At 38.8% G+C, this 21,644-nt stretch overlaps 2 protein-coding genes across 2 annotated transcripts; both read left to right on the forward strand.

Annotated features, from left to right (window-relative positions):
- Window positions 1–8,698: 8,698 nt before the first annotated feature.
- On the forward strand, window positions 8,699–15,802 carry LOC148068105 (putative methyltransferase DDB_G0268948). Its single transcript, XM_087804081.1, has 6 exons — window positions 8,699–8,809; window positions 10,666–10,826; window positions 10,892–11,108; window positions 13,894–13,997; window positions 14,077–14,214; window positions 15,301–15,802. Exons 1-6 carry the CDS (start codon window positions 8,699–8,701, stop codon window positions 15,395–15,397), a joined length of 828 nt encoding a protein of 275 aa, XP_087660207.1. The 3' UTR covers window positions 15,398–15,802.
- An 874-nt stretch (window positions 15,803–16,676) lies between these two features.
- LOC148068106 (putative methyltransferase DDB_G0268948) lies at window positions 16,677–21,419 on the forward strand. Its single transcript, XM_087804566.1, has 6 exons — window positions 16,677–16,784; window positions 19,184–19,344; window positions 19,396–19,615; window positions 20,949–21,049; window positions 21,112–21,249; window positions 21,320–21,419. Exons 1-6 carry the CDS (start codon window positions 16,677–16,679, stop codon window positions 21,417–21,419), a joined length of 828 nt encoding a protein of 275 aa, XP_087660692.1.
- Window positions 21,420–21,644: the final 225 nt, after the last annotated feature.

Consider the following 21,644-nt stretch of genomic DNA (forward strand, 5'->3'; position numbering starts at 1 on the left):
TGATCCTAAACACTGCTCAAAATCTACTAAGGCGTTCATGCAGAGGAACAAGTATTTTGTGATGCCTAAATTTATGCACATGCCTAATTTTGTTTAAATTTTGGGCTCTGCATAGTTTGTTAATTGAATTTATTAGGCTACTTAACTTATTTGGCCTTTTTTGTTTAACTTATTAGGCTCTATTTTAAAAGTTATTAAAGTATTAAATTACATTGTATTCACTTGGAAAATAAAAATAAATCGTTTTTTATTTGTGGGAAACAAGGAGCCAATCAGCTGCGTTTCGAGACGAGATAGAACCTGTCGAGCAAAACAAACCAAATCTGACAAAAGACTGGTTTTATTTTGAGTCTATGTTTTACACAGAAGTCCAAAAATATTCTGTTTTTTTCATATTTGAACAGAACATTTTATTTTGTATTGACCATTCTTTTAATTTGGTTTCTTAAACACAGGAAGGATTATTTTTGTAATCCCCAAAAAACTACTAACAGATTTTTATTTTCAAGTTAAATTTGCTTTGAATATTTACATTTTAGAATCATTTTATTACATATGAAGGGTTTTAAATTAAAATTTGACCCCGTTTTAGTTTTTTTAATAGAGTAGAATCGAGGTATATATATTTTGAATGTTTGTTTTTAACTCTATAGTTATTAATTATTATTGTTGTTATTAGAAGCTTATATAATTGAAAGAAGCCAGTATTATTTTCAAGGAACAAACAATGATCATATTTTTCTTTTTGAAACAAAATAAAAAATTTCAAGAAAGATAAATGATAATTTTTCTTAATGATATTTCTTAAATTGTTTTCAAACAATTGCGAAATATATAAATAAAAACTAAATTCGTAAAACTAATCTTATTTTTTTAAAAAAACAACAACTCTATTTCTCTATGAGTTTTAAGTTGTTGTTTTTTCTTTTATTAAAAAATGTAATTAACATTAAGAAAAACATTTATTGAAGTACTTTCCGGCAACTACAGAATACAAAGTGAGTCTTTTTTATTGATATTAAAACTCAGGATGTACTTGAGAAAGGTAAGAAATTGGGTATTAATTCCCATATTAAACACAAGTTTGGTAAGTAAGTAAGTCAGTAAGTAATAGTTATTAGTGAAGATGTATCTAGACCAGGGTCATCGAGCGCTTAAACAATCAAAACAATACTCAATAAAATATATACTTTAAAAGTTTAAGACACATAAAACAAACACAGGAGTCTCAGAAAATCCGGGAAAAGCTCAAATAAAACAAAACTTGTTCATGGTCGTCATTGTGAGACAAACAAATTGACTCAAGTGACCTTAATAGATTTTCTAGCTTTTATTAAAGGTTGCTCAGTAAATATAATGTAAATAAGTAATTGTTAATTTTAAAGGGCCTTTCTTTAGACCAGGGTCACAAAGCGCTTAACAATCAAAATAATACACAGTTATAATACATACTTTAAAAGATCAAGATACATAACACAAACGCAGAAGCCCCAAGAAAGTTAAGAAAAAGCAAAAATAAAAATGTCTTCAGATGTTTCTTGAAGGAGTCAGTAGATCATCAAACACAGAGATCGTTCCAAAGCTTGGGAGCAACAGTCTGGAAGGATTTCTCTCCTCTGGTCCGGAAGTGTGTTCAGGAACCATCAGTAGATTCTGATCCACAGACCTCAGAGCCCGAGCTGGGGTGTAAGTCTGGATCAGATCACTGATGGAAGGTCTGACCATGAATAGATCTGAAAGTAAGAACCAGAATTTTAAAGTTGATCCTGAAAGAAACTGGAAGCCAGTGAAGAGTTTTAAGGATCGGAGAAATGTGAGTTCTTCTACTAGAGCAGGTCAGAATTCTCACTGCAGAGTTTAAACTACTTCTTGTTTAGACATGAAAACAAACTGTTACAATAGTCCAGGCGAAAAGACACAAAAGCATGGATTATAAGCTCCAGATCATGCTGTGAAAGCATTTTCCTAAATTAAAGATTTTTCTCAGTTGAAACAGTTTCTGGTCAGTTTTCTACAGTGTTGAACAAGAGACATGTCTTTATCAAAAACAACACCCAGGTTTCTTAGGTCCAGTTTGACAGACTGACCTAAGTCACCCAAGTACTGACTCAACCCTATTTTTTATTTTTTGTTGCTGTTACGAAATAATTGATCTTATCTTATGCAGATGTAAAGCTGTTGAGAGCGGGAGAGTTGAATCTAAACATCTGTCAATCAAAGATCAGATTCTCAGGGAGAAATTATCAAAGATACGTGTTTCTGAACAGATTCCATTGACTCAGTCACGGTGACATACAAATGTTCTTTTGACTTTTTTGACTTTTTTGATAATGAGGTACAATTCTGCCTTCTCAAGACACCATTTTGATTTTCCACTAGCACTTCTCTAAGTACACTGCTTTACAGTACACTGTAAGACAGTGCACTTACTTACGCAGCGGAAGAGTAATTGCTGGGAAAGAAAATTAAATTGCATTTTATTAACCCTTCTGTTATCCCAAGGTCGAGGTTCATTTGTTTTCAGGCCTCCGGGTTACTTTAAGCCAGAGACAACACAAGGGATACCACTAACACGTTTGCTTTTAGGCCTCTGGGTTACTTTGACCCAGAGACAACACAAGGGATACCACAAACACATTTGTGTTCAGGCCTCCGGGTTACTTTGACCCAGAGACAACACAAGGGATACCACAAACAAGTGACATGATAGTGTCCTTGAGCAAGACACTGGGTTGCTGCATCGCAGCCTACTGCCATCAGTGGGTGAACGTGTGACTGAAGTTTAAAGCTGTTGCCGGGGCTTTAATCGGAAAATAAACATTTATCGTTTCCCTAGTTTTTAGCGGCTTGATTGGAGGGTCAGAGGTCACCAGATGATCTCAGAGCAACCATGGCGTCTCTGTGAACTTGTGTCTTCATCATCCTGACGATGATGACACGAGGGTCTAATGAGCCCCCGCGAGACGACACCTGTCGCATGGAGAAGTAAACGGTCAACAGGTCATTATGAAGATCTTCGCTCTCCTCGGGGATCCATTAGGCTCCGGCGGACGATCCACGAGGGTCGTTTAACGTCGAGCAAAACAAACACTCGCTGGTCAACGAGGACCGAGCTGGAGGAAAACATCACCATGGCAACCAGACATGATGCAACTCTTCATCATCAGCTGACCGAGAGTAACGTCGTGTGATCTTCGTGAAGCGAAGACGACACAAAGACGATAAAAAACTGATAAAATTGTCCATTTATTCCCCTTTTATATGATATTTTATAAATTAAATGTATATACAATTAAATATTACATATTTTATTTTCCACGCTTCATGTAATTTCTTTATCATGCATTTTTGTACATATATTTTCCAACAGTTCTTTGTTTGAACATATATTGCATTTTATTCGTCTTTTTATGTTGTTTTTTTTTGTAAAAGTTTTTTGTAGTGCTTTTATATCATATTTTTTAATAAAATGTATATAAAATTAAGTTAAGTTAATAAAATGTTGATGTATTTTATATTCAAATGGTAAACTATATAAAATATAATAATATAAAACGTTTTTTAGAATATTATAAGTATAATAAAATGATATGCTATCAAAATAAAAAACTAAGCTAATTTTTAAATGTCCTTTTATTTATTTAAAAATTTCACATCGTATATAACAATTTTTTGGTTCCATGCAGGGTATGAAATGTGGCCCCCAAGGACATTTAATCCCCCCCTCTATAGAAACAAAAAGCTTCCTTTGTTCATGGATGGATGGATGGATGGATGGATGGATGGATGGATGGATGGATGGATGGATGGATGGAAGAGAGTGAAGAAGATTGATATGCATGCTACATGCTACTGCTAGACTACGTTCACATGTTGATCCATCTGCCTTTGAATAAAGTGGATGAAGTAAGTTACCGACTCCTTTCTACAACAATACAACATATTGGCGACGAGGATGACGACCCTGAACCTGAGCCAGCCGACGTCTTTTCTTCAAAACGTCGGGGAACCGCCGGTCCCGTTCAAGTCATGGATACGGACATTTGAAAACTACCTGCTTGCTATGTCGGAGTCAGATCTACCGGAGGCACGTAAAAGGGCGCTTCTCATTCATTGCTTGGGTGCGGAAGGACAGAGACTCTTTTACACATTGACGGTGGAAGATGACAGGTACTCTACGGCGCTGGAGGCTTTGACAAACTTCTTCTCACCGAAAGTAAACGTTGTCGCGGAACGTTACCGGTTCAGACAACGGAGCCAACGTCCAGGTGAGACGACGGACCAGTTTGTTGCTACTTTAAAGGAATTAGTGACGACATGCCAGTTCGGAAATATGGAAGAGGAGATGATAAGGGATCAAGTAGTTGAAAAGACTGTCTCAGCACGCATCAGAGAGCGTTTACTGCTGGAGATACCACTTACACTCTCAAAAGCTTTGACTATAGCACGCCAAATTGAGACTGCTGTGTCGGAGGCAAAAGCTATGTCCAAGGGAGAGACAGAAAGTCCTGTACATGCTGTTCATCAAGGATCACAACAAGGAAGAAGGTTCAAGAAAGGAAATGATAAACAAAAAACCTACTCACCTTCACAGACGGTACCAAGAAAGACATGCTACAGATGTGGTTCATATCAACATACTGCTAACTTTCAAGAATGTTGAGCTAAAGATGCATACTGTAATGCTTGCAAGAAAAAAGGACACATTGCAAAGGTCTGTAGAGGGAACAAAGATGTAGGCGAGATAGAAACTGCCCCAGAAGTGACTATTCTGAATGTAAACACTCCTAGCTCTGACAGTATAATGTGTACAGTTAAAGTCAGTAGCAAAGGTTCAGAGACTCAGAATATTAAGTTAATGCTAGACACGGGTTCTGCAGTATCCATCTTGCCAAAGACAATGGTTAATGAGTTTTTCTCTGAGGCTTCTCTGATCAAACCAAAACTGAAGCTAAGGGATTATGGTGGGAATCCGATAGCTGTGAACGGTTGCTTAAAAGCTAATGTAGCATTTGGGGACCTCAGTACTATGACATTGTTTTACATTGTTAACAACGGGTCAGCAGTCCTAGGTAGGGACTTATTCTACTCATTACAGATGCAAGTGAGAGACGGTCAAGTCACTGCAGTTACGGGTAAACAAACAATAACTTCTGTAGAAAGTATTGAAGGGGACAAATTAGGATGTGCTAAAGGATTTGTACATAGAGTTAATATACGCCCAAATGTCAAGTCAGTACAGCAAAAGCTGCGTAGATTACCTTTCTCAGTTAGAGAAGCAGTGTCTAAAGAACTAAAGAAACTGGTTGAACACGATGTTAAAGAACCAGTAGAGTCATCTGAATGGATTTCACCAATAGTAGTCATCACAAGAAAAGATAGATTGGAACCAAGAATCTGTGTTGATCTAAGAGAACCTAACAAGGCAGTTGTAATAGACGGATTTCCATTACCTCACATGGAGGAAATGTTCGCAGAGTTGAGAGGAGCAACACTGTTTTCCACACTAGATCTCCAGAGTGCTTACTATCAGATGATGCTACACGAGGACAGCCGTAGCTTGACTACTTTCATTACCCATGATGGCTTGTTTCGCTTCAAGAGGGTTGCATTTGGACTAGCATCAGCACAAAGCTGTTTTCAAAGGATGATGTCAACGATCCTGAAAGGTTTGCCGGGTGTCCAATGTTACCTCGATGACATTATTGTGTCAGGTGCAACAGCTGAGGAACATGATAAAAGACTCAAAGATGTACTTTGGCGTATACAAGATGCAGGTCTCAAGCTGAATCATTCAAAATGCAACTTCAGACAACCAGAACTGTCTTTCTTGGGACACACAGTGTCAGGTAAAGGATTGCAGCCTGATGCTTCACATGTTACTGCTGTTTCTCAAGCACCGCCACCAATGGATCTTCCCAAGTTGAGGTCATTTCTTGGGCTCACATCCTGGTATTCAAAATTCATACCAGACTATGCTGCAGTTGTGGAGCCCCTGAGAGAACTTTTGCGTGGAGCAGAGACATTCACATGGTCTACTGAGGCTCAAAGGAGTTTTGAGAATGTAAAAAGACTGATTGTGAACAGCCCTGCACTCTCACTGTTCAACCCAGAACTACCGACTGTTGTAACTACTGACGCGTCTGACTATGGACTAGGAGCAGTTCTCACTCAGATACATCAAGATGGTTCTGAAAAGACTGTTGCTTTTGCATCACGTACACTGACCCAGGCAGAGCGAAAATACTCCACTGTTGAAAAGGAGGCCTTGGGGTGTGTGCGGGCAACAGAAAGATGGAGAACATACTTGTGGGGGAGGCATTTCACTTTACGTACTGACCACAGCCCTCTCACCACACTTCTTGCTTCAAAAGGTCAAGGACGTGCAGGTATGCGGATAGCTAGATGGTCATCAAGGCTATTATCATTCAACTACGACATTCAGTACAAACCAGGAAGAGATAATGTAACTGCGGACTGTTTATCTAGACTTCCACTGCCAAGCTCAGAACCTAGCACGGAGGTTGCACTCACATCTACACTTACTGCTATTTCTGATGTGGACTTTAAAGCTGCATGTGCTTCATGTCCTGTACAGACTGGACTACGTGAACTACTTGCTTCAAGATGGCCAAAATCAGCAAAAGGCTTGGTATCAAAATTGCAGCCATTTTTCAAAATAAGGCACAAACTCTCTTTACAAGATGATTTAGTGGTGCGTGGCACACACAGACTCTTGGTACCAGACAGCCTTCAACCAAAGTTGATCTCACTGGCACATGACACACATCAGGGAATTGTGAGAACAAAACAGAGACTCAGAGAAGCTTATTGGTGGCCGAGCATGGATGCTCAAGTCGAGTCAGCCATAAAAGCATGTATTACATGTCAGATACATGACAAGTCTGCAGTCACTCACACTGCTCCATTACAGCCTGTGCCATATCCAGAAGGAGCATGGAAAAAGTAGCCATTGACGTGGTAGGGCCCTTTGATAAGGCACCAATAGATTGTCGATTTGCAATAACACTTATTGATTATCATAGTAAGTGGCCGGAGTTAACATTTGTACCACAGGTCACTTCACGTACTGTTATTCAGTTTTTATCTGCAGTTTTCAGCAGAGAAGGTGATCCCAAGGAGCTGGTTTCCGACAATGGCTCTCAATTCGTGTCACAGGAGTTTGAAACATTCCTCTGTGATCGAGGCATTGTGCACAGGAAGTCTTCAGTCTACTATCCAAGAGCAAATGGAGAGATTGAACGTTTTAATCGCAGCTTGAAGGATAGTTTACAAACTGCTTCAGTGGAAGGAAAGCCATGGAAGGAGTTCACAAGAGAATTCTTACACGTCTATCGTGCAACACCCCACTCTACAACTCAGTGCTCACCTGCTGAACTGTTGCATGGTCGACCCATGCGAACCAGACTTCATGTGGCCGGACGTCCACTGCCAGCTAAAAGAACGCTGTCACCAAGACAGGTTGCTCTCCGAGTGAGAGAAATGCAAAAGAAAAGCAAGGATTACACAGACAAAAAGCGAGGAGCTACTGCTGTGTTTTTCAAATGTGGATCATATGTCCGGGTTAGGAAACCTGGCATTATTCCTAAAAGTCAGAGCAAGTTTTCCAAACCACTCCAAGTGATGGATAAAAGAGGACTGTATACCTACCTCTTGGAAGATGTTGGAACGCATCTTATCTTGCACCTGTTTCTCTTCAGGAGAAGGAAACTGATGGAGAACTTATACCTTTGGACTCTCTGAATATACCACCACATTCACCACAAAGGGAGACATCCACATCACAGGAGAGACCAGTCAGGTTCAGAAGAGTACCGGTGTGGACTAAGGACTTTGTGTGTTAGTTATAGTTGGAGTCCTTTAATGCTCTTGAGTTTTGCAGAGTTCAATTAACACAATGGTGAATGTACAATGTTCTTGTGAAAATGTTTGCTTATTAAAGGGGATTTGTAGTGTTTCCGCCTGAACACTATAGGCGCTAGTGAATGAATGATGTGGAGATGAAGCAAGAGTGATGAAGATTGATATGCATGCTACATGCTACTGCTAGACTACGTTCACATGTTGATCCATCTGCCTTTGAATAAAGTGGATGAAGTAAGTTACCGACTCCTTTCTACAACAATACAACAAGTTGTTATTGTCAATTGTTAATAAAGTTATCTCATCTTATTTTACTTTCTTCTCTCCTCTATTTTCTCTTTTCAAATATATATTTTTGATATCATCCTTTATCGTGTTTATGAGTTATTTGTATTTGTTTTTCTTTATTTGTCTCCTAACTAAGCAAACCTACAAGAAGTCGGACACACTGTACTAGAGTAATACATTTATAGTTTGAGTTTATGTTCAGGATATTGTTAAAATATTATATATTAGGAATATAGAGTCATCGATGAATCATTTTCTTCAAAAAGCAACTTTTGTAACAAGTAACCGAACAGGTCGTAACTGGTCGAGTCACTTTATTTAAGTCCTCAAATATTCAGTGTGTTTTTCGACACTTGCTTCACTCGCTCAGAACTTTTGTTTTTCCAAAGGCATCGAGTGCAACTGTGGCTTTAAAATCTCATTATGAAGCTCAGTGAGTGCAGAGGAAGTGAAGAGACCCCTGTTGCTCCTGAGCCCCTCATTGTTCCTCACATTTCTTTCAGCCGCTCACACACAGAACCTGATCATGGCTCATCGTCTGTTCGAAGACAAGGATCACGCCGAGTCCTACTGGAGGTTCCGCGTCTCGCCGTCCGACGAGCTCATCCGACGGATCGTCGACTTTGTGGAGAAACAGGTCAGTGTTTTCCGACTTCAAGCGATGGTTCAGAATCGGAAAAACTTGTTATTGCCAGCGTTGAGAGCGAAACGGATTTGTTGACGTGGAATTACAGAAAATAAAAATCTAATAATAATAAAGAGATTAATTTAATACAATGAATTGAATTAAAATGTGTGGCATTGCCATTGAATGGCATATTAATAAATCATACCTAAAAACCTACAAAAAAACATAAATCTGTAGTAATGTAATCTGTAAAAGTAAATAGACACACTTAGAAACATCCAAATAGATTAGATTAGATTGGATTAGATTGATTTTATTAATCCCTCTGGAGATCTCCTTCGAGGAAATTGGGTTTCCAGTTCACAGCAGACGATAGTTTCGTAAAAACAAGAACAAAGTGGAAATAAAAAGAACAAAGTGAAAGGGACGACAAGGTGCAAATAAAAAGAACAAAGTGAAAGGGATGACAAGGTGCAAATAAAAAGAACAAAGTGAAAGGGATGACGAAGTTCAAATAAAAAGAACAAGGTGAAAGGGATGACATAGTGCAAATAAAAAGAACAAAGTGAAAGGGATGACGAAGTTCAAATAAAAAGAACAAGGTGAAAGGGATGACATAGTGCAAATAAAAAGAACAAAGTGAAAGGGATGACGAAGTTCAAATAAAAAGAACAAAGTGAAAGGGATGAGAAGGTGCAAATAAAAAGAACAAAGTGAAAGGGATGACGAAGTTCAAATAAAAAGAACAAGGTGAAAGGGATGACGAAGTTCAAATAAAAAGAACAAGGTGAAAGGGATGACATAGTGCAAATAAAAAGAACAAAGTGAAAGGGATGACAAAGTGCAAATAAAAAGAACAAAGTAAAGGGATGACATAGTGCAAATAAAAAGAACAAAGTGAAAGGGATGACATAGTGCAAATAAAAAGAACAAAGTGAAAGGGATGACAAGGTGCAAATAAAAATAACAAAGTGAAAGGGATGACGAAGTTCAAATAAAAAGAACAAGGTGAAAGGGATGACATAGTGCAAATAAAAAGAACAAAGTGAAAGGGATGACAAAGTGCAAATAAAAAGAACAAAGTGAAAGGGATGACAAAGTGCAAATAAAAAGAATAAGTGAAAGGGATGACATAGTGCAAATAAAAAGAACAAAGTGAAAGGGATAACAAAGTGCAAATAAAAAGAACAAAGTGAAAGGGATAACAAAGTGCAAATAAAAAGAACAATGTGAATGATGACAAAGCGCAAATAAAAAGAACAAAGTTAAAAGGATGACAAGGTGCAAATAAAAAGAACAAAGTGAAAGGGATGACAAATCTATGATTGGTTGGCTGGGCGGCAAAGCATTAGGAGTTTGTTCCAGTTTACTGATACTGAGAAGAAGGTTACCACTTCATATGGTATGTTGAGTTTTCACGTTCAAATGAATGTTTTTAATTTACACCAGCAAAAAATGTATAATATTTATTTTTTTGTTTGTTTTTTCGAACTTATATTGTATACACTTTTACACTTTAAGAAATTTGGTCTATATTTCAGTTCGGTCTGAGGACATTTTAGCAAAATCTAAGACGCGGACCATAGAAAACATACATTCATATTTTTTTCTTAAATATATTTGTGTTTTTCCTTCACAAGCAAATTCCAGTTTTGCTGGTATTTTTGACGTCCATTATCTATTGTTTCTTATCTGATTTAAAACACTGACGATTCTATATGTTATGAAATCAACCTGATCATTTATAAAATGGTTGATGATATTTTAAAGTAACAAATTAAATGCTCACTATTTTTCGTGAACGTGACCCTTGTAGTAAAACGAGTTACGACTGTATGTTGTGATGTATATTGATGTCTCGCCAGAGAGGGCGACCCTTGGACCTGGCCCTGGATGTGGGCTGTGGGTCGGGTCAGGGAACCGTGCTGCTGGCTCAGCACTTCGGTTCTGTGGTGGGCACGGATGTGAGTCGGTCTCAGCTGGACTTGGCTCTGCATCACTGCAAAGAGGAAAACGTCTCGTACAAGTGAGTCCAGCGGTGAAATCAAAATCTTAAAATCTTAAAATCTTGTTTTTATTTCGTCTCTTCAGAGAGTGTTTGGCCGAAGACTTGCCTTTCCCAGACGGCTCGGCGGACCTGGTCACGGCCATGTCTTCCTTCCACTGGTTCGACCGCCGGCGTTTCCTCCAGGAGGCCGACAGGGTCCTGAAGCCTCGCGGGTGTCTGGCTCTGCTGAACTACACCCTCGACATGGAGCTGAGTTACGACCAGTGCTGCACAACGAGCCTCAACCAAGTTTGCAAGGAGGTGCTCACACCACTTCAATGCTACCTACCTACCTATTTCAAGAGTCACAAGATGACTTTCTGTGGCCCTCAGTCTCAATCGGATAACAAAGATCATTATTATTTATATGGATTTAATTATGACGTTTAGATGAAGAGTTAGATTAGAGTAATAATTTAAGAAAGTAGAAAAACACATAAACTAAGAAAAAATTCACAGGGAAACAACCTGAAAATCCCCCAAAATTAAAATTGAATTTAGATTAGAAACGTGCAGGAAAAAGGTTAAATAACTGAATTGATAAATAATCAAGTAAATTGATTATTATTAATATAAATATTATTACGAGATAACTATTCAATACAGGGATAGATAGATACTTGAATGGATAGATGGATGGTTGAATGGTTGGATAGACAGACAGACAGACAGACAGACAGACAGACAGACAGGTCAGATTTTGATCAAGTGTTCACGGACGGACGGACTGATGGATGGACAGCGGATGGACGGACGGAAGGACTGATGGATGGACAGCGGAAGGACGGACTGATGGACGGACGGACGGACGGACTGATGGACGGACTGATGGATGGACGGACGGACGGATGGACGGACTGATGGACGGACTGATGAACGGACTGATGGATGGACGGACGGACGGACGGATGGACTGATGGACGGACTGATGGATGGACTGATGGACGGACTGATGGATGGACAGACAGACAGACAGGTCAGATTTTGATCAAGTGTTCACGGACGGACGGACTGATGGATGGACAGCGGACGGACGGACGGACTGATGGATGGACAGCGGATGGACGGACGGAAGGACTGATGGATGGACAGCGGAAGGACGGACTGATAGACGGACGGACGGACGGACTGATGGACGGACTGATGGACGGACGGACGGACGGACTGATGGACGGACTGATGGACGGACTGATGGACGGACTGATGGATGGACGGACGGACGGACGGACGGACGGACTGATGGACGGACGGACGGACGGACGGACGGACTGATGGACGGACTGATGGACGGACTGATGGATGGACGGACGGACGGACGGATGGACTGATGGACGGACTGATGGACGGACTGATGGACGGACTGATGGATGGACGGACGGACGGACGGATGGACTGATGGATGGACGGATGGACGGACGGACGGACGGACTGATGGACGGACGGACGGACGGACGGACGGACTGATGGACGGACGGACGGACTGACGGACGGACGGACGGACTGATGGACGGACTGATGGATGGACGGACGGACGGACTGATGGATGGACAGCGGACGGACGGACGGACGGACTGATGGATGGATGGACGGATGGACGGACGGACGGACGGACTGATGGACGGACGGACTGATGGACGGACTGATGGATGGACGGACGGACGGACGGACTGACTGATGGATGGACGGATGGACGGACGGACGGACTGATGGACAGACGGACGGACGGATGGACGGACGGACTGATGGACGGACGGACGGACGGACGGACTGATGGACGGACTGATGGACGGACTGATGGATGGACGGACGGACGGACGGACGGACGGACTGACTGATGGATGGACGGATGGACGGACGGACGGACGGACTGATGGACGGACTGATGGACGGACTGATGGACGGACTGATGGATGGACGGACGGACGGACGGACTGACTGATGGATGGACGGACGGACGGACGGACTGATGGACGGACGGACGGACGGACGGACGGACGGACGGACTGATGGACGGACTGATGGATGGACGGACGGACGGACGGACGGACTGATGGATGGACGGACGGACGGACGGACTGATGGATGGACAGCGGACGGACGGACGGACTGATGGATGGACGGACGGACGGACTGATGGATGGACAGCGGACGGACGGACGGACGGACGGACGGACTGATGGATGGACAGCGGACGGACGGACGGACTGATGGATGGATGGACGGACTGATGGATGGATGGACGGACTGATGGATGGATGGATGGATGGATGGATGGATGGATGGATGGATGGATGGATGGATGGACGGACTGATGGATGGATGGATGGTTGGATGGATGGATGGATGGATGGATGGACGGACTGATGGATGGATGGATGGATGGATGGATGGATGGATGGATGGATGGACGGACTGATGGATGGATGGATGGATGGATGGATGGATGGATGGACAGACTGATGGATGGATGGATGGTTGGATGGATGGACGGACAGACGAATGGATGGATATATTGTATTAGGGATTTTTATTGCAATATTTTTATTTTACAGTAATTGTCATTTATACACAACAATTTTGATTATCAGGAAATTTAAATTGTGTTGCTAAGTTGAAAAAAACAAAAAAAACATTTATACAATTTTTTTCTGAAAACAGAGATTTTAATCTAATATTTAAAGACTCATAAATATTTTTGTCTGTCTATATGTTCTGTTAAACCCATTGCAAACCATTGATCTGTAAAATAAAACTATGATTTTAGGAGCCTTTACCTGTTATTGTTGGAACACAAACTTAGATGTTGTATGTCACTGATGAGTATCTGATGCTAGTCTGTTATTGCTTCACTTTGAATTTGCAGTTAGAACCACATAATACTAAGTAGAAAACCATTGTAATTGATAAAAATCCAGATATAATTTAACCCTTTTTGCTTAATCCTGTGTTTGGCTGATGAAACGTATTATTATTGAAGATGATGAGATCCTACAGAGTCCTACAGACTAGATCTACACGTGTTTTAAATTATTCTTGGACGCCTCAGTTCTACGCAGGTCTGCGACCGTACAGAAGTTCTCACCTGGGAGAGAAAACCATAGACTTGTACCGCGGAGCCTACGAGTCCATCCCTTATCCTGAGAAAGAGTGGTGAGATATTTGACAACAAAAATACTTCATCGAGGATCTGGTTCTACTTGTACTTCTTCCATCAATATTTCCTGGTCAGGGAGGACAGTTTCTGGGTGAGGAGGTCGATGCCGCTCTCGGGCTACATGGGATTCGTGGAGAGTTTCTCCAGTTACCAGGCTCTGCTGAGAGAAGACCCGGAGAAGGCGGAGTCTCTGTCCCGGGACATCAGCCACAGGTGAGTCCACGTAATTGTATCTTAAATGTCGATATGAGGGACAGATTTGGACTTAAAAAACTCTCATTAAATGTGAGGACACTTTCATGGATTTAAAATGATGGAAAATAAATGTTCATGTTGATCTATCGACCTGTGAAGATGCTGAGGTTTAAGATAAGATAAGGAGATTATTAACTTTAGCAATTAAAATCAAACGTTGTTTTCGTTTCGGTTCGAACATGTTTGCTAAAAAGAATGACGCCAAGATAAGATAAGTGGATTTAGCAGCACAACATTTAAGACTTTGGCTTTATTTTAATACGTGACCTGGATTGTGAAAAATATTTCGATTGAGAGAAGGTAAATAAATGAAACAACAAATAAATAAATACATTGATAACAAAATAATTAAATCGAGTTTTTACACACACGTTGAGTTTTTGTGTTTATGAAATATGTGTCATGTTGTTCAGAGGTCAGTAGGTGGCGCCATCAGTTTAAAAAGTGATGTTTCATTAGAACGGTTGTTCAAAACAAAGGAAAATAGTGCAGAGACGCCATCTAGTGGACTCTGAAGATAATGACACTGCCTCATGAAGCTTCATCACTAGTAAAAACGATATTTTTTCCAATTAGATCTTTTTTTTTGTTTGTTTTTATAATTATAATTACTTACAATATTTTGTTCCATTTATTTTATTTTTTAACTTTTCTATTTCATCATGATTTAACCGTCATATTTTTTTAAATCACACTTTTTTCCTAAGATTTCCATTTATTTTAAATTTTCTGCTGCCACAAATCCTCGTCAGGTGATATGGAATGTTTTTAATAAATAGTTTTTAATTTCAACAATTGTACATTTAGGAGCCTAATGTGATTTTTTTATATCATAATTAATCAAATATTTTAAATCAAATATTTACCATTTTATTATTATTTTTCTTTTTATAAGAATATTTCCAGCCGCTATAAAGTCCCAATTTCGATTCTGAGTCTGTTGAAATAAACATAAAAATATTAATATTAATTTTGACTCAGAATATTTACGGAGTGAAAAAACACCCGACAGCAAATACAATAAAAACGATCCTCTTTTTCCAGGTTGATGTCCATCATGAAGGTTTCGTCTCCAGACACAGAAGTGCTCGTCGGTGTGAAGTATTTCTACATGTTCGCCAGTAAACCACAAGAAAAATAAACCTTGACATCAAGAAATATAACAACTAAATATTCATTAATTCATAGAATGTTATTCATAGAGTATTTCTTATTTACAAATATTTTAAATCATTTTAAGATGTAAATGTTTTAGCCTAATTTTAATGTCAGTAAAGTCACTTTAGATGACAATAACATACCTTAAATGTTCCTTTGTTATCAGGGTCGTGGACCAATAGTGTTTCTTTCTCTCTTTAATCTACTGTCGAGATCGACTCTTGGTGACATCCAGTTATCCAATCCACCGCTAGAGGGCACTGTCTACAACGAATGCGAAAAGACCGCAACTTTTTCATTTGTTTTTTTGTAATGTATAGTTTTTTGAGTCAGTATTTGTTTGTTTTTCTTTTTGGATGATTGTTTCGACAAAAGAAAAAACTGTTTAAATGTCGAACTTTGTAATCGATAAAATATATTAGATTTCTTCTTCCACTCAATCAAATGTTGCACTTGTTCCACTAGTTCCTGTTAACAACCATGGTCTCAGACATATTGGAGAAACAAACAAACAAACAAAAAAACGTGTTAAAAAGCACATTGTTGTCCTTTAACAATAAAATAATAAAATAATCAAGATAGAAATGTTGTGTCGGTGAATTCTCTTTTCCTGAGGTTGGTGGTTGATGTGGTTTTGTTTAGTTGAAAAATACTTGCAATTTGTTTTAAAATTTTAGTTAAAAGTGTTTTTATTGTTGTTGCTCGTAAACAAACATGAAACAAAAACACATTTCTGACAACTTGGTGACTTTGGCTACACAAGGAAACTGTTACTTTCAAAAGTAAATATTACAAATAAATACATGTTTACCTCTGAATAGACTCTTGTTAAATATTGTTTTTGCCAAAAAAACCTGGTTAAAGTCACAGTACTTTCACAAAATGTCCATAAATACTATGAAAAAACGTCAAGGATTCATAGATTTTTAATCTGTCGGTGATTTAATTCATTTTTTTCATTAAAAAAAGGAAGATAAATAAAAATAAATCCCTCCTGCAACACGTGATTAGGCAATAAACAAAAGTTATCTTTAACTACTTCGACAAATATTTGAAGCTGTTGATGTTTACTGTTGGTAAACAAAGTAAAAATAAACGTCTAAACTGGTCGTAAACCTCCTCAAAGGGCTTCAACAAAGTCAACATTGGGCGACGAAGCCTCCTGAGATAAAGGCTGGATTGCGAGAGCGAGAGTCGGAGACGCAGGAACCTTTGTCTGGTTGAAGGTTCAAATCTCGTGAAGCTTCAAACACGCTCGAGCGATGGCGTTCCGTATGTTCGAGGAGAAGGAACACGCCGAGTCGTACTGGAAGCATCGGATCTCTCCGTCGGAGCTGATCGAAAATGCGGTTCAGTTCTTGGAAGAAAAGGTAAACTTTTTCTTTTAGTATTTCGGTTTCTCAAGTTTTCAGTTAGAAGCGATGTGAGATCCAAGTACAAATACTGTCTTGGTTAATACCTTTAATTGTATTGTGTGTGCTGAAAGTGTGTGTTTGTGCTGTAAATATTAGTTTTTTGGTTTGGAGTTAAAAATGTTTGTTATGAAAAATAAAAAATAATTCAATTTTTTACAATTAACGTCCAAATATTCACGTTGTTTGTTCATTTTCGTGTAGCAATTCAACTTCCAGAGGCTAGATGGCAGCAGTCATTCGGTCCTCTGTCCTCAGCTAAATGATCATTAAAATCCTGCTAAAACCTGACAATGACTGAGGATGAGAGGATACAGTGACTCCAGCAGCTTTTAAAGCTGATGTTTGGACACATTTTGGTTTGAAAACAAATAAAAGCAGTTCCGACTTCGTCAAGAGTCATGTGGTCTGTAAATTCTGCAACACCAGAGTCAAGTACTCGACACTACTACACATATATCCTTGTTACTACAGTATCACGATCTACAACAGGGTGCCAATGCAAGAAAAAAAATCTTGACTTTTATTTCTCAGCCGTTTCAACACTGGACATAAAGACAATTAGATACAGTTAATTTAAATTCAAACAAAACCCACAAACTCTTTTTAAAATTATTATTTTTAGTCTGACACAAGAGCTAGTTTTTCCACTCATTTCAGCCAACAACATGTACTCCATTATAGACGTAATACATGATTTTATTAAAAAAAAGTTCCTGTTATAGTTTAATAAAATTAAAATAAAAAGTTAATATAAGACATTATAAATGTGATATTTCACTCGAGATCTTCAAAGTGTACTTTTTTTTAAAAAATATTAGCGAATAAAAATTGTATGTGTGTATGTAAAATAGACAAACTGTGGGACTAATAAAGGAATATCTTATCTTATTTTACACACATTTAATCAAGTTATAACCAAACATTCAATATTTCAATCCCTTTCTGTTAGTTGTCTTTACTAAAAACAGATTATAATGGGTTAGGGTTAGGGCTGTAATGGTAAACCTAGTCTTGATAAGTCCACAGTACGTTAATTTGTTCTTTATACGCGGACTGTGAAACTTTAAGATAACTTCCTTTCATTTGAATTACAGTAAATAAAAGCAACAACCCGGTTTTCTATATCTATTATATATATATTTTTAGGGTGGTGAGGTTAAGCAGCAAAAAGTGAAATGAACCAAATTATTTTTGGGGATTTGCCTGCTTGTGACCTTGGCTCCTTCAATGATTTGGCTGATCTGATGATTGTGTGTAAGCTTGGGATTCAAATTTCCTTCTGTCATGTGTTCAGCCGCACAAGCAAAATACTCCATTGAGATAAGACCCGCGAAGTACAAGCATTGGCATCTTTGTATGTTCGATTGTATGCAGACGATGGTGTTCTCTATGTTTGTGCCTCCTTGCTTTTAGAGACTTTGTGCGAATGTGTGAGAGAGTTTCTTTTTAAAATAATCATGTTTGTTTTCTGCTTTTACTACTAGATTGGTGCTTTATAAATGTATATTATTGTAATATATATTCATAAAAAAAACACCAAACAGAAATATTTCGAAAAGAAACCCGGATTATTTTATAAAAATTACAAATTCTATTAAAAATAAACCCGTCCTTCATTCGTTAACAAAAACAATCCCAAAGCACCTTTTTCAAAATGTATTAATGTGATTGTAGCTAATGTGGGAGTTTCCAGTTGTAGTATATCGTCCATGATCTTGGTGAAAATGACTAAAAAGGTAGAAATGTTGGTGGTTTTGTTATGTTGAAAAATATTTTCAATTTGTTTGTTAAATTTTGGTTCAAAGTATGTTATTGTCGTAAAAAAACATGAAACAAAAACACATTTCTTATAAGTTGGTAACTTTGGCCACACAAGAAAACGCTTACTTTCACAAGTAAATATTTTAAATAAATACATGTTTACCTCTGTATCTCTAGTTAAAGATTTTCTTTGCCAAAAAAAACAACCTTGTTAAAGTCACAGTACTTCCACAAAATTGCCATAAATAATATAAAATATCTTCAAAGATTCATAGATTTTTGTGATGTTAGTAATTTAACTTCTTTTGTTTAGAAAAAAACTAAGACAAATAAAAAAAATCCCTCCTGCAACTCGTGTTTAGGCAATAAACAAAAGCTATCTTTAACTACTTCAACAAATATGTAAAGCTCTCAATGTTTACTGACGGTAAACAAACAATGAAGTGTGAACTGAAGCTTCAATTTCACAGTTTTTAACAGTTTTGAATATCTTCACATTTTCCAGATCTGAAACGAACCAAACAAATCTTTAAACTTCACGGCAGTCATGATGTCAAGTAAATGTATTTTAGTTTTACCAAATTTTCTTTTAGAAACGTCAACCCCTGGAGCTTGCGGTGGACGTCGGCTGTGGATCCGGTCAAGGCACGGTGGTTCTGGCCAAACACTTCGAGTCGGTGGTGGGGACAGACGTGAGTCTTGCACAGATAGAAATGGCTCGGAGACACTCAGGAGGAGCGAACATCACCTACAAGTGAGTCAAGAACAAAGAAGTCGTAGATGCAGTGATAAAGTCGTTTCTTAGGGAGAGCGCGGCCGAAGTGCTGATGTTCGCAGACGGCTCGGTGGACCTGGTGTCTTCGATATCGGCGTTTCACTGGTTCGACCGACCTCGCTTTCTTCGGGAGGTCGACAGAGTTCTGAAACCGGGAGGTTGTTTGGCTCTTCTGAACTTCACCACGAATGACATGGAGCTCAGCTTCCCGGGCTGTTGCCTGGTGTCCCTCAACCAAGTCTGCAAAGAGGTGTTGATTTCTTGAATCTTCCTTCATTTCACTTCTTAAAGCAACATTCAAATCATGTCCGAACACTTTCTTACCAGTCCGGCTTTGGAACATACCACCTCCCAGTACTGACAAACCAAAATCAAGAAAATACATTCTGGAAACAAGTGTCGTTCCATAGTTACCGTCTGTTCTCCTTGGTCGAAGTTATTAGTGGTAAATAAGGAAAGACCTTTGGTCTAACGGTTTTAATTTCCCCTAAAGATTTAATGTTTTTCTTTTAACCATTGAACCACTTTTGGGTCCTGAACACAGACTGTATAGGATATGAAAGTCATATCTATGATGTCTACCCGTCTGTTACTGAACCACTGCTTTTTTCGTTGCCGCTACCATCTTGGAAATTAAGTCTTCTGGTTTAGCCAGATTCAGGTCAAGGGGCGGAGCCAGGGCAGACCGACTCGTGATTGGCTGATGAAACCGTTTACGTTTAGCTCGAGGCTAATATGCACCTAATCAATAAAGTCAACCAGTGAATGAAAACTTAAGAAAAATCCACAAAAACAAAAATGGGAAATGATCACTGTGCTGATAGAAAACTATGTTATTCGATCCAGACATTACTTTTTGGCACCAGCCTCAAGTGGACACTTGATGAACTGCATCTTTTTGAAATCCTGGATTGCCGTTTAATTCCTTAATGCCAACGCACAAGTTAGTATCCACTGTACAGTAATGAATTCTCATTGAAAATACTTTTTTTTTTTGTTTATTTATTTTAAGAATTAATTGGATTAGGGGTGAGTATTGTCAAGAATCTGGCGATCGGTTCACGATTTAGAGTCAATAATTGGATATATTGCATTTCTGTAGTAACAAGGATATATGTGTAGTATTGTCCAGTACTTGACTCTGGTGTTGCAGAATTTACAGACCACATGACTCTTGACGAAGTCGTAAATGCTTTCATTTGTTTTGAAACCAAAATATGTCCAAACATCATCTTTATAAATAGCTGTAGTCAACTGTATCCTCTCGTCCACAGTCATGTTCGGGATTTCGCAGAATTGTATTGTTCCTTTAGCTGTGGAAGAAAAAAATTGTATTATTTTATTTTATACACACATCATTGAAATGTAAACCTTAAAGGAACAATGATAAAAGTAAAATATTATTGAAAAAATAACAATATATGCAGTGCTGTTGAATATCGATACAATATTGCGAAAGAATATCACGATATTGAAGTGTATCAATTTTTCCTCACACCCCTTATTTGCAGTATTTTTATATTTGAATAACATTAATTAAACAACAGTTTTAAGATAATGAATTAATTTTTTTTCCTCTTCAGTTTTACGCATCTCTCTCCTCGTACTGGAGTCCTCACCTCAACAATAACATCGACAAGTATATAGAGGCGTATTCGTCGACACCGTATCCCGAGAAACAATGGTGAGTCACTTTTCAAGGTCGTCGTCCGTTCGTCAAACTCATGACGTTGTTTTGTGATGGAGGCGCGAGGTTGTGTGGGTGAGAAGACGGATCTCTCTGAGCAGCTACATCGGACTAGTGGAGAGTTTCTCCAGCTACCAGGCCCTGCTGAAGGAAGACCCTCAGAAGGCTGTGTCACTGTCCCGGGACGTCAGTCAGAGGTGACACATGCCTATGACGATAAAATATTCTATCATCCAAATAATGACATTTATTGATACGTTTCTTCAGGCTGATGTCCGTCATGGGGGTGACCTCGGCAGAGACCAAAGTGGAAGTCGGAGTGAAGTATCACTACGTGCTCGCGAGAAAACCTCCTTCAACTTCATGATAGCGACTCACTCTCGTTTGCTCTTCGATAATAAAACGGTTAAAACCTGTCTATATTCATTCTTTATGCAGCCGCAGACATTTTCCTGAAGTGAAGGTACCAGTCTTTAAAACAAGTAAATAAAAAAAAAATCTCATTAATCCAGTACAAGGCGAAAGTTTTTTCAATATTAAAATGAGAGTTATAGACACTAATGTTTGTTCTCTTGTATTGAAGCATAGACAT

This window comes from Callionymus lyra, chromosome 12 (genome assembly GCF_982586985.1).
Source record: "Callionymus lyra chromosome 12, fCalLyr1.hap1.1, whole genome shotgun sequence".
NCBI classification, from domain to species: Eukaryota; Metazoa; Chordata; class Actinopteri; order Syngnathiformes; family Callionymidae; genus Callionymus; species Callionymus lyra.

What these genes read in the sequence shown, in the direction of transcription:
- LOC148068106 (XM_087804566.1), top strand. Translation starts at nt 16,677, where the DNA reads ATGGCGTTCCGTATGTTCGAGGAGAAGGAACACGCCGAGTCGTACTGG. An exon ending in TCAACCAAGTCTGCAAAGAG is followed by an intron (nt 19,616 to 20,948) that starts GTGTTGATTTCT and finishes TTTCCTCTTCAG; the next exon opens with TTTTACGCATCTCTCTCCTC. An exon ending in CCGTATCCCGAGAAACAATG is followed by an intron (nt 21,050 to 21,111) that starts GTGAGTCACTTT and finishes TTTGTGATGGAG; the next exon opens with GCGCGAGGTTGTGTGGGTGA.
- LOC148068105 (XM_087804081.1), top strand. Translation starts at nt 8,699, where the DNA reads ATGGCTCATCGTCTGTTCGAAGACAAGGATCACGCCGAGTCCTACTGG. An exon ending in GAGGAAAACGTCTCGTACAA is followed by an intron (nt 10,827 to 10,891) that starts GTGAGTCCAGCG and finishes TCGTCTCTTCAG; the next exon opens with AGAGTGTTTGGCCGAAGACT. An exon ending in TCCCGGGACATCAGCCACAG is followed by an intron (nt 14,215 to 15,300) that starts GTGAGTCCACGT and finishes CTCTTTTTCCAG; the next exon opens with GTTGATGTCCATCATGAAGG.